Below are 12,750 nucleotides of genomic sequence, written 5' to 3' on the forward strand. Positions count from 1 at the left end.
TTAAAATTTCTGCTGAAATGAGGGATAGTGTTCTTGTAAATATAATATTGGTAGTGGTTAAGGAGTTTGTAAAAGGCAGGTTGGGTGGAATGTTTGGGTCACTGTGAGTTTGGGTGGAACAGAGAAACCTGGAAGAAACATATGGCTGAGAGCAGGAGGGGTAGAGGGTTCTGGGCAGTTACACTCAGGACTAATAAAGTAATAGTTAGACACACTAACCCATCCAGATTAGTAGGGAACCTTCCAGAGTATGAGAAGTCAGATAAAGGTTCTCTGTTGTCTCTTAGGTAACCCCTGGGACTTTGCCGAGTACCCCAGTCACCTCGTTTCCTGGGATTCCTGACACCCTTCCTCCAGGCTCTGCACCCTTAGAAGCCCCCATGACCCCAGTAACAGATGATTCACCCCAGAAAAAGATGCTTGGACAGAAAGCAACTCCACCCCCCTCCCCTCTGCTGTCAGAGCTCTTGAAGAAGGGCAGCCTCCTGCCTACTAGCCCCAGACTGGTATGGAGACTTCTGTGGGTGTTTGAGAGCTGTGGTGATTTAGTACTTTGGAAGGGAGTGCCTGGGACCTAAAATATGACATGGAAAAAAAAAGTTCAAAAGAGAAAGAGATCTCCTAATTAAATGTTAACTTAACAAAAACAGAAACAAAAAACCAATGAGTTGATAGTATCCTCGGGTCCTGAGTTATCTGAAACCACATCTGTTTTGGTTCTCTTCTACAGAGAACTCTTGTCAAATAAGTTTTAAAAAGTAGAGCTTCCCTTGTGTCTGAAATTATTCTCTATGGATATTAACTTCATGAAGTTTGGTCAACTGCTGAAGCTTTTTTGGGAAGTGGTAGTAAAGGAAAGCTTGAGTGTATCCTTCACCTCTGTTCTTCCCTAATAGGTCAGTGAGAGTGAAATGGCTGTGGCTTCTGGCCACTTGAACAGTACAGGTGTCCTCCTGGAGGTAGGCGGGGTTCTTCCCATGATACATGGTGGGGAGATGCAGCAAACACCCAACACTGTTGCAGCCTCCCCTGCTGCCTCAGGTAAGTCACTACTTTTCCATTATCTACTTTACTTCAAAGATGTTAATCTTAGTATTGACTATCTTTGGTTTCTAGTCTCTGATAATAAGCAATTGTCAATCCTAGATGTAAAGCCCAACTTTTTTTGGAGCTACCTTACCTATTAAACCACATAGTTACCCAGATTGTAAATCCATTCTGTCTTCTAAATAGTAATATCTCTGGATGACCACAGCATAGATAATGATGAGAAGAATAGTGAAGTTAGTAGTGAAGCTGCTTCTCTGGGGCTTGCAAAATTATGGAAAGGCGCTAGAGATATCTGAGGCTGTAGTATAGGGGATCAAGATTTGGAGCCAGAGAACTGGACTTGAGTCTCAGGCTTCCTACATTACTGATTTTGTGACCTTGGCGAGATGACTTAACTCTTGAGATCCAGTTTGCTTTTTTATTAATTGCAACATAATGTACTTTACAAGGATGTTGAGAGAATTGAGTGAGATAGAAAAAGTAAAGCAAAGAGAAAAGCTTTACAAAATATCAAACCTCAGTTATTGATATTTGAATGGTGTTGAACTTGGGTGGTTTACAGCATGCTTAACTGAAGCAGAAGTGACAGATTTATTCATACCAGTTTTTCGTGGTTTGGTTGTTATTGTTTGATTTTCTTCCAGTGAAAAATTTCCACCCGTTTTTCATACACCCTGTGTGTTCTAGTATTTTGGTTTATTCCTAACTTGGAAGAAGATCTTTATTAGAAAGCTTGGAAAAAGTAAGGAAATAGATAATGAGCTTACTTAAAAAAAAGAAGAGTTCCTTTCATCCTTTGAGACTAAAACTTTTCTTGGTTGAGTCTTAAAGTGGCTCTTGCTTCGTATTCATGTGCTTTCCTCTTACCTCATTTTGTGTACCTCTTTGTTAGGTGCTCCTACTCTTTCCCGGCTTTTAGAAGCTGGTCCTACACAGTTCACCACTCCTCTTGCTTCCTTCACTACTGTTGCCAGTGAACCTCCAGTTAAACTTGTGCCACCCCCTGTAGAGTCTGTGTCCCAGGCTACCATTGTCATGATGCCTGCGCTGCCAGCACCATCCTCTGCTCCGGCTGTCTCCACTCCTGAGAGTGTAGCTCCAGGTGCGTCCCTGACCCACGCCCTGAGCAGCCACTAGGTCCAAAATTTCATCTCGAGCTTCAGTTAGAGAAAGCTGACCAAGAGCATCATCTCCAATTCAGATGCTTCTGTCCTGTTCTCCATGGACATCTCTATCCTTAGAAAAACAAGAATGAAAAGATGTGGGCGGGCATTTATGTGTTGGGGGAAAGGGGCTAAGTGTACACATATGAGTAGGCTTGAGAATGTGTGCTCACCCTACTTTGTAGATAAAAGTGAGAACCAAAAAACATAGGCAGATGTAGATCTAAGGTAACTTTTTGAGCTTAAGTGTGTGGGTACTTGACATCTGTCTATAGCTTTGGTTGATCTCCAGGTGGTCACTTGGTACTAGATAAGCTTCTGAAATTCTTTTCTCTTCCTGTTATTCAGTGAGTCAGCCTGACACCTGTGTCCCCATGGAGGCTGTGGGGGATCCACATACTGTGACTGTTTCCATGGATAGCAGTGAAATCTCCATGATCATCAATTCTATCAAAGAAGAGTGTTTCCGATCAGGGGTAGCCGAGGCTCCTGGAGGATCAAAGCCTCCCAGCATAGATGGGAAAGAAGATTTAGATTTGGCTGAGAAGATGGATATTGCTGTGTCCTACACAGGTGAAGAGCTGGACTTTGAGACCGTTGGAGACATCATTGCCATCATTGAGGACAAGGTAACTATTCACAGAGCCCAAAAGAATCTCTCATCAGTCCTACATAGGCTTCTCTCCTCAGCCTCTCCTTGCTTCTTGTAGGTACATAAACATTTTTCCTGCTTCTGCCCATCTCCATCTCCATAGTCCGAAGCCCTTTGGTGCTCACATTAGTCCTCTCGCAGCCATCCCTGTGTTACTGGTTTGCATAGGACAGGTGCCTGCCCATTGGTTGCATCTGCTACATGGAGAAGATGGAGAGAGAACCTATAGATTGAGGTCATTTCATTTGGTGCTAACAGAATTGAGGGACTTGGGCTTCTTTCTTTGACTTCAGCAGTGTATGTATTATGGGACAGGTAGATGATCATCCTGAAGTGCTGGATGTGGCAGCAGTAGAAGCAGCACTGTCATTCTGTGAAGAGAATGATGATCCCCAGTCCCTGCCTGGCCCCTGGGAGCACCCTATCCAGCAGGAGCGGGACAAGCCAGTATCTCTCCCTGCACCGGAGATGACAGTCAAGCAAGAAAGGCTGGACTTTGAGGAAACCGAAAACAAAGGAATCCATGAACTGGTGGACATCAGGGAGCCCAGTGTTGAGATTAAAATGGAACCTGCAGAACCAGAGCAAGGCATCTCAGGTCCTGAAATAGTAGCTGGAGTTGTTCCAGCCACAAGTATGGAGCCACCAGAACTCAGAAGTCAGGACTTAGATGAGGAACCAAGAAACATTGCCCCAGGAGAGATTGCTGAAGCAGATGTTTCCGGTGGGAAAGGCGATGAGACTCCACTTACAACTGTGAAGACAGAGGTATTTAAAATTGGCCTGGGAGGGGCACCTGGATGGTTCAGTCGGTTAAGCAGGCAACTCTTGATTCTGGCTCAGGTCATGATTTCACTGTTCCTGGGACTGAGCCCCAGCTGTGGCTCTGGCTCTGTGCTGTCAGCAGAGCCTGCTTGGGAATCAATCAATCTCTCTCTCTCTCCCTCCCTCCCTCCCATTCTCTCTCTCTCTCTCTCTCTCTCTTTCTCTCTCTCTCTCTCTCTCTCTCTCTCTTTCTTTCTCTCTCTCTCTCTCTTTCTCTCTCTCTCTCTCTCTCTCTCTCTTTCTCTCTCTCTCTCTCTCTTTCTTTCTCTTTCTTTCTCTTTCTTTCTCTTTCTTTCTCTCTCTTTCTCTCTCTCTCTCTCTCTTTTTCTCTCTCTCTCTCCCCCCTCCTTCTGCACCTCCACTTACATGTGTGCGAGCTCTCTTTCTCTCTCAAAAATAGGGGCGCCTGGGTGGCTCAGTCGGTTAAGCGTCCGACTTCAGCCCGGGTCACGATCTCACGGTCCGTGAGTTCGAGCCCCGCGTCAGGCTCTGGGCTGATGGCTTGGAGCCTGGAGCCTGCTTCCGATTCTGTGTCTCCCTCTCTCTCTGCCCCTCCCCCGTTCATGCTCTGTCTCTCTCTGTCCCCAAAATAAATAAACGTTAAAAAAAAAAACAAAACTTTAATAAATAAATAAATAAATAAATATTAGGGGGTGCCTGGGTGTCTCAGTTGGTTAAGTGTCTAACTCTTGATTTCAACTCAGGTCATGATCTTACAGTTCGTGATTAGAGCCCCACATCGGGCTCTGCGCTGGCAGTGCAGAGCCTGCTTGGGATCCTCTCTCTCTCCCTCTCTGCCCCTCCCCTGCTCATGGCCACTCTCTCTCTTACTCAAACTTTTTTTTTTTAAAGAAAAGCTTTAAAAAATTTTTTAAAAAATAAGTAAATAAAATCGACCTGGGAGGATGGAGGGTTATACTTTAGATAAGAAGTGACTGCTTAAGGGGCGCCTGGGTGGCTCAGTTGGTTGGGCGTCTGACTTTGGCTCAGGTCATGATCTCGCAGTTCATGAGTTTGAGCCCCACGTTAGGCTCTGTGCTGATAGCTCAGAGCCTGGACCCTGCTTTAGATTCTGTGTCTCCCTCTCTCTCTGCCCCTCTCCCTCTCACGTTCTCTTTCTCTCAGAAATGAACGTTTAAAAAAAAGTGATGCTTAGGCCTTTGGTTTTCCTGTTGCATTCCTGAATTGTCACATGGTTGATGTGGCCATAGTCTATAGGTGTGATCATTGCTATATATGCTTATCCTGTTCCTTATAAGGTGACCATTAGATTCCTTTTACGTGGGTAGGACTAAGAGTTTCTTCTGTAGTCTGATCATTAAAAAATAAACTTCTGGGGGTGCCTGGGTGGCTCAGTCGGTTAAGCATGTGACTTTGGCTCAGGTCATGATCTTGCAGTTCATGTGTTTGGGCCCTGTGTCTGCTTCAGATTCTATATCTCCCTCTCTCTCTTCCCCTCCCTGCTCATTCTCTCTCTCTTGAAAAGAAATAAACATTGAAAAAATAAACTTCTGTAGCTGAAGTGATGTATCAGTATTTAGGGTATGTATTCTTTTTGGTCTTCAGGCATCCCCTGAAAGCATGTTGTCTCCATCACATGGCTCAAATCCCATTGAAGATCCTTTAGAGGCAGAGACTCAGCACAAGTTTGAAATGTCAGGTAAATAATAAGCCCAGGAATTCTGAACTCTGTAACTAACTTGAAATCCTTTGCTTAGGCTTCTTGAGGGATTGTGGGTTGTGGGCAAGTAGAGGAGGTAGAATAGGTCAGCATGGAAAGGAGAGCTGCAGGGGATTATTGTCCATAGGAAGGGGAAGGCTAAGGTGGAAAAATCTTCAGGTAGTCTTTCTCTCCTCTGCAGACTCATTGAAAGAAGAATCAGGGACTATTTTTGGAAGCCAGATAAAGGTATTTCAGACTTTTCTTTATTCCTCTTGCTGTGTGACTAGATTTCCCAATAGCACTACCTTTGTAATAAATTTCAGTGAACGTGCATCTTTTTTTCTGAGATGAGACTGGTTAAAGGAGTTGCGTGGGGAAAAGTTGCAGTGGACAGTCAGGCATACTGGCAGTACTGTGGCCACATGTGCTTCCCATCTGAAAGAATATGTGAATTTCACACAGAGCTTTCTTTTGCATTTATAATGCACAAAGAAACTTTGATACCTCAGAGTGATTTGGAGTAAATAGGGATGCCAGAGTCAGGGAGAACATACAAGAAATCAAATTATTACTCTATCCAAAGAAAGTTATCCAGAGTTTTCTTTTTAGAATTACTAAAGTAGTTATAAACAGTAATAAACATTTAAAGTGATGCGATGTGAGCTTGCTCCATCAGATGAGACACAAAATAAAAACTATTTTTGATAACTTTGTACCCAGGGTCAGAGTTCCTCTCAAGAGCAAGGGGAAAGAAGGAACGCCTCTTAGCTTAGTCTTAAGTAAGTAGCTTTTTTTTTTCTTCCTTTTAAAAAGATCCTGGGTCTTCTTCTTTGTCCAGGTTCTAAATTAAACTTGATCAGTTAGTGTAAATAGATGGTAGTATAAGTGATAGCTCAGTCAGGAAACAGTGTGAGGCCATTTTCTAGAACTGATCTAACCCAAAAGATCATGTTTAATGACACTTTGCTGGATAGCTTTGCTTGCATTTGTTGACCGGAGCACACTGTGTCTAAGGATGCCCCAGGTGAGGATGAGGAGGAAGATGGAGTCAGTGAAGCGGCCAGCCTCGAGGAGGCTAAGGAAGAAGATCAAGGAGAAGGCTATTTGTCAGAAATGGATAATGAACCCCCTGTGAGCGAGAGTGATGATGGCTTTAGCATACACAATGCTACGCTGCAGTCCCATACACTGGCAGACTCCATCCCCAGCAGCCCTGCTTCTTCACAGTTGTGAGTATCTGAGATTCTTCTTTGAGGTCAAGATAGTGGAGGTGAGAAGTGGGAGAGTCTTTTTCATCTTCTCTTTCTTGGTCTGGAACTAATAGTTGACAAGAAATGATGAGGTTTTTTTTATTTATTTATTTTTTTTTTTGACTTCTGCTTAATGGGACTCTCTTCTTTTATTTCAGCTCTGTCTGTAGTGAGGATCAAGAAGCTATTCAGGCACAGAAAATCTGGAAGAAAGCTATCATGCTTGTATGGAGAGCTGCAGCTAATCATAGGTGAGTGAGCTTTACCAGTCAGTAGGAACATTTTCTCCTATTCCTCCTGCATGTTTGTGACTAGAGAAGAGTCTGAGTAGGTTTATATGGGATTGGTGGCATTGGCTCTTACAACCTTTAGCTACTTAAATCATGTTCCCTCACCTGCTTCTGAAGGATAAGTAAGTAATTGCACCTTACTCTTTTTGGACAGATATGCCAATGTCTTCCTGCAGCCTGTTACAGATGATATAGCACCTGGCTACCATAGCATTGTACAGAGGTAAGCCATGATCCATTCAGCATACTGACTTGCCTGAATTGTAAATTGTTTAGTCTTAATGGATTTTTGCTTTAGACAGTAAGTTTAAAGCAAATGTTTTTGATGTGAGTAAAGGTAACCCGGTGGTAAGCTAATCATTTCAGTGGCTGGATCACCAAAGATAGTCTAAAAGAACCCCCTTTATTACCTTTCCCAGAACCCCCTTTATTACCTTTCCCAGCCAATACTTACTGTATAGATTAACTTTGGTTTTTGGATTAAGTGCATATTTTGGGGTGAGGGGGTTAGTATTTGAGTCCTGGCCGCTAAGACTAAGGGTATATATGAGAAGATGTATATGGTAATAATATATTCAGATCCATTTGGGTCCTCTTCTCCTCCATTTACCTGTTTTGTTTTGTTTTTTGTTTTTTTTTTTTTTTTTTTAGGCCTATGGATTTGTCAACTATTAAGAAAAACATTGAAAATGGACTGATTCGCAGCACAGCTGAATTTCAGCGTGACATTATGCTGATGTTCCAGAATGCTGTAATGTATAATAGCTCGGACCATGATGTCTATCATATGGCAGTAGAAATGCAGCGAGATGTCTTAGAGCAGATCCAGGTACTTTGAGGATCTTTAGTATTTTAGCAAGGATGAAATGAAAATATTCAGGTGAAGGGTTGATACTGATGTCAAGAAAGGGTGCTGTGGCTTTTACATAGAATATTCATCAGGGACACAATTAGGAACATAAAATTTTATTCTTGCTGGATTCATGTTGGTTTTCTCATGTTGGCTTGGTAAAAGAGTTATGAGAATATTCTCCCTTGGGCAAATAACTTCAGTTTCCTGAAGTTTTTAAATAATTCATTTATAAAATGGTAAACACCTTTTTAAAAATTGTATCAAGTGTGTACATAGTAAACAGGATATAGTTTATTCTTTCCATCATAGATAATCGACTTCTATAGTAGTATTACCAGACACCCTTTGGGATATTGGGCTTCCAAGGGATGTTTTCTGTCTATTGTCTGCTAAAGTAAATTACCTAATGACTTTTGGTTCAAGTTTTTTTCTCTTTCTCATCCTTAAGAGATACTTATTTTGTATGATGGCCAAAAAAAAGTTATGTGTATTTAGGGGCGCCTGGGTGGCTCAGTAGGTTAAGCATCTGACTTTGGTGCAGGTCATGATCTCACAGCTTGGGAGTTCAGGCCCCGTGTCGGGCCCTGTGCTGACACATTGGACAGAGCTTGGAGCCTGCTTCAGATTCTGTGTCTCCCTCTGTCTCTGCCCCTCCCCTACTTGTTCTTTCTTTCTTTCTTTCTTTCTCTCTCTCTCTCTCTCTCTCTCAAATATTAATATTTTAAAAAAGGTTATACATATTTAGCATTTTTAGTTCCTTTAGCATATGTAACTAGAATTAAAACCTGAAATGCAAAACTTGTAATCAGTTGAGAAGTGTTTGAATGCTATTTGCAAAAGGGTACTACATGAAATCCTGTTTACAAGCCAGAAGTGTCTGAATTCTTCCATACTGGCTCAGATCTTGGGGCCAACCCTGTTTCTTTTCCCTGTAGCAATTCCTCGCCACACAGTTGATTATGCAGACATCTGAGTCTGGGATCAGTGCTAAAAGTCTTCGAGGGAGAGATTCTACCCGCAAACAGGATTCTTCAGAGAAGGTGAGGAGACCAAGAAGGAGCCTTGTATGCCAGTGTTCCAGTGCTAGAAGTCTGAAGCATCTAAGGAGCCTTATGTTACTACTTGCTACTTGGTAACTGCTGGGCTGCTACATTCCAGTGGTGTATAGACATGTGTACATCTTAAGATGGTGGTGGTTTGCACTTATCCAAACATTGAAGAAACCTGCTGTGATTGAAGGGCCCAGTCATACAAGAAATTGTGAGCTGAATGAGTGAATTGTTAGTTTCTCTGCGTGAGTGCTTGCATGGTGGGGGAAATGACTTGCAGCAATCAGGGACCATCAGTTCCTGTTCCAGACGCATAATGGCCAGACTGCTTTTGGTTCTCTTTCCTCTTGTTCTTGAGTTTTTTTTTAATTTTGTCTTTGTGTATGTGGTGCTTATGTCTCTGTCCTGAGGTTTGGGGTGCTTGTGGCTGAGAGTTTCTGTGGAACCTGATCAGTGTTTGTTTGTCCTCTAACAGGACAGTGTCCCCATGGGCTCTCCTGCCTTCCTTCTCTCTCTCTTTGTAAGTATTGAATGGCTGCAAGGGGTGGTGTTGCCACAAAAATTCTCAGCTCCTGCTGGGGGTGGGTGGCAGAGGGAAATCCAACATGCAGACCGTGGCAGTGTCTTGAACTTCTCTTTATTCAGGTCATTAAGAAACTGTCTCTTCTGCATTTCTGTCTTTCTGCATGTGTGTGTGTGTGGGCTGGGTAGGGACTATTTATGAGTTCACTGGGCTGAAATGAGGTACTCTTGGTAAGGATCTAGGATGCATCTGCTCCTCATTTCTTGACTCCACCTTTTGCCAATTCTTTTCTTACAAATAAATGATTGCTCAGAGCAGCCGATACTAGCTGGCTTCTGAAAAGTGTTCCTCATACCAGCAGATGCCCAGCACATAATTATTTTCTTTTCCCCTAATATTAAGTTGCATGACTGATGCCTGATACACAAACACTCTATACAACTTAAGATAAGGCTCTTAGGAACAGTGACCACTACATATAGTAGTGGCTGGTAGAATTAGAGATAAACTTAGTAAAGCTAGCCCTAAACAATTATCGTTTTCCTCTGTAAATTGAACAATCCTCTGGCTCTGTGTTCATATGGGGCATTGAGGCATGATGTAATGGAAGAACATCAGGCTAGAAAACCACATGTTCTGAAACTCACTGGATTATCCGTTGGAGCCTTGTTTTCCTCATCTGTGTGATGGAGCTCATATAACGAGGTACCTGTCCAGCCTACCTCACAGGGATGTTGTGAGGATAAAATGAGATAATAAGTATGGAACTGGCTTGAAAAAAATTAAAGTGTTATACAAATGCAAGGTGGTATTTTTATTCTTCATGTCGCCTCAAAGGCAACTTGTGTTCATGAGCTTTTAAAATTTTAGAGTCCTTGCATGTTAAGAATGTAAAAATGGCCTAGCCCAGCAAAAGTGTTCACTGATTCATCTTGCCTACAGGCTTCATTCAGCCTGTACCACAGACGGAACACTGTAATCTCCCTTCTTTCCTATTGGCCTGCAACAATGACTGTGGATCCCCAAGCAGTTGGCTGGCTGTTGGAAAGCTGGTTAATAGGATCTTTTATCTATTGAAGACAGCAAAGTATTGCACGAGAGGAAGGAGCTGGGCTGCAGGGAGAGAGCAGCAAATGGAAAGAAGCCTTCTGATTGTCCTGATCTCATGGAAAACAACTGTCAGGAGGTGCTAGGGAACTAGTGCCAGGGTCAGTCTGCAGGAAAGGCCTTTCTTATAGGGACCAACAGCTGGACAGGTATGTTAGCCAAGAATCTCACTATCCACTGCCCTTTCTGACCCTCCCACCTTTCTTTTACTCTTCCTCTTCCTATGAACATGGTTTGGGGCCTGGGTGGGATGACTAATAGTCATTCTTTGGGACCCCAGGTGAACCCCAGTGACCTCTAGTGGGCAGGAGCAAGATACTCTGTCCTGCATTACCTCTCACAAACTATTGCCAGGAAGTTTTAGCCCACTCTGTGGGAAGACAGATCTATGCCCTTCATATCCTGGATTTTTCTGCTGATTCTCTTCCTCTTTCCCCATGAAACCAAATCCCCAATATTGTTGCAACTTCTCTCTCACCTCCTCAGCAACTTGTACTCATGCTCCCTTTCTTTGTCTGCCTGTCATCTAGGATGGGGGAACCAGGGGGCGCCGCTGTGCCATTGAAGCAGATATGAAGATGAAAAAGTGAAGCTTCAGAGTACCCTCACTGAGCTGAACCTGAAGTAGAAGTAAACAAGATAGAGCTTGGGCTTGTGGGCCCAGTTCCAGAAGTGGAAGTTACAGAAGAGGAGGCATCTGGGCCATGTGACATGAGCTGGGGAAATCTCTCTCAGAGAGTTGGAGTAGCACAGTTGCCTGTTTTAGGGCAAAAATCATGGGCTGTGTTAATGTCCTAATGTGTAGCTAGCAGATTGTAGCTAGTTTGTACTGTCTTGTGAAGTGTACAGACTTTTTAAAAAAACAAAAACAGAAAAACACCTGTGAAATGTGTGTGTACACAATACACAATAAACTCTGAAAGAAAAGCCTAGTCTTTGTTGTGTTCTCTCTGTGTATGCGAATGAGAAACTTGTGGGGTTTTTTTCTGCATGATAATTGTTTTATCATCTCTGGAAACGAGATTATTGCAGGGGGAGTGGTATTATAAATATGAGCTGTTCAACTGCTTGGAGAAGGTAAGTAACCAAGACTGAATTTAGAAATAATGTTTTAAAGTGTTGCATCATGCAATGAGGATAATCTTATTAAGCTTTTCTTGAATGTTTGGGAAAACAAAGTTCTCAGTGTTCTGTTCATGGCATTGCTTTTGAAGAAGATTAGAGCATGGACATAGGTCGTACTGACCTTTTTCTCAGACATCGGTTCTACCTAGTGTACTGTCTTTGCAGATGATATTTTTAGGACATTATACTATTTCCTTCCTATTTCTATATGTAGGGTTTATGTGTAGTTTAAAATTCATTGTTGAGCTTGGGTGGCTCAGTCGGGTAAGCATCTGACTGGCTCGGCTCATGATCCCACGGTTCTTGAGTTTGAGCTCCACATCGGGCTCTGTGCTGACAGCTCAGAGCCTGGAGCCTACTTCAGGTTCTGTGTCCCCCTCTTTCTGCACCTCCCCCACTCATGCTCTGTCTCTCAAAAACTAAACTTCAAAAAAATAAAAATAATAAATTCATTGTTATCTGAAGGCTAAAATCCATGTAAGAGTTAACAAATTTATCATCTAAGTTTATTCTAAATTTTGTTACTAAATAACTGTGAAACGAAATAGTTATGAGCCTTATTATGAAGAAATAGGTCAATAAAAAAGAAATAGACATAGGGTATTGTCTAGAATGTAGAACCTCCTTAAGAAAGATGTGTTTAAGAAAGTTATTGGAAGTTGCGGATCTTTATGGCTTGAACTATATAGCTTGTTATGATGCTCAAGAAGTAGAAGATATGTTCCTGTGAAGTGATAGAAAAGAGTTCAGTCAATCCAGGAGTTAGAAGATTAAGTAACTGTAGTATATTCTCAAAGCAGTCTACAAACTTGCATGTGATGCAAGCAGTGAGGCCCTAAAAATTGGAGAGGACTGTGGAGGAGATCCGTTAAAGGACATAGACTTTGGCTTGGCAGAGAAGGTGATGGGTGAGCTTGGCAGAGCAGATTAGATTAAAGATCAAGACACTGACCACGAGGCTATGACATTTATTCCGGAACAGGATGAACTTTGAGAAAAATAGTGGATGAAAATGGGGAAGTGGGCTTGCTTACTGAATACCAGAGAAGGAAAGAGGATTAAGTAAGTGGCGTTGATGGTGGGCATAAGGTAATTGGGTAGAGCAAATGATTTTGGAGATATTCAGGAAGTGATAATGAGTTTTAGAAATGTTGATTTGAAGCAGGTGGTAGAGCACCTGAAGGGAATTGACTTTTGGAT

The 12,750-nt window shown here is 42.5% G+C and overlaps 1 protein-coding gene across 15 annotated transcripts in view; it reads left to right on the forward strand.

Annotated features, from left to right (window-relative positions):
• BRD8 (bromodomain containing 8) overlaps positions 1-12,750 on the forward strand; it is a 32,232-nt gene that overhangs the window by 10,331 nt on the left and 9,151 nt on the right. For 6 of the 15 annotated variants that reach the window (XM_086703043.1, XM_086703070.1, XM_086703037.1 and 3 more), the window contains 12 exons: positions 288-506; positions 897-1,041; positions 1,943-2,152; positions 2,562-2,842; positions 3,181-3,633; positions 5,257-5,350; positions 5,553-5,599; positions 6,368-6,582; positions 6,762-6,854; positions 7,048-7,116; positions 7,545-7,722; positions 8,682-8,786. In XM_086703043.1, the coding sequence (XP_086559169.1) occupies positions 288-506; positions 897-1,041; positions 1,943-2,152; positions 2,562-2,842; positions 3,181-3,633; positions 5,257-5,350; positions 5,553-5,599; positions 6,368-6,582; positions 6,762-6,854; positions 7,048-7,116; positions 7,545-7,722; positions 8,682-8,786 (2,109 nt within the window). Of the gene's footprint in view, positions 1-287; positions 507-896; positions 1,042-1,942; positions 2,153-2,561; positions 2,843-3,180; positions 3,634-5,256; positions 5,351-5,552; positions 5,600-6,367; positions 6,583-6,761; positions 6,855-7,047; positions 7,117-7,544; positions 7,723-8,681; positions 8,787-9,270; positions 9,316-10,955; positions 11,358-12,750 lie in introns of those variants that run through there. The other 9 variants (XM_025925113.2, XM_025925114.2, XM_086703112.1 and 6 more) reach the window with 7 other exon arrangements.

The sequence above is a fragment of the Puma concolor genome, chromosome A1, assembly GCF_028749965.1.
Source record: "Puma concolor isolate L17-30 chromosome A1, mPumCon1.1.hap2, whole genome shotgun sequence".
In the NCBI taxonomy this organism is placed as follows: domain Eukaryota; kingdom Metazoa; phylum Chordata; class Mammalia; order Carnivora; family Felidae; genus Puma; species Puma concolor.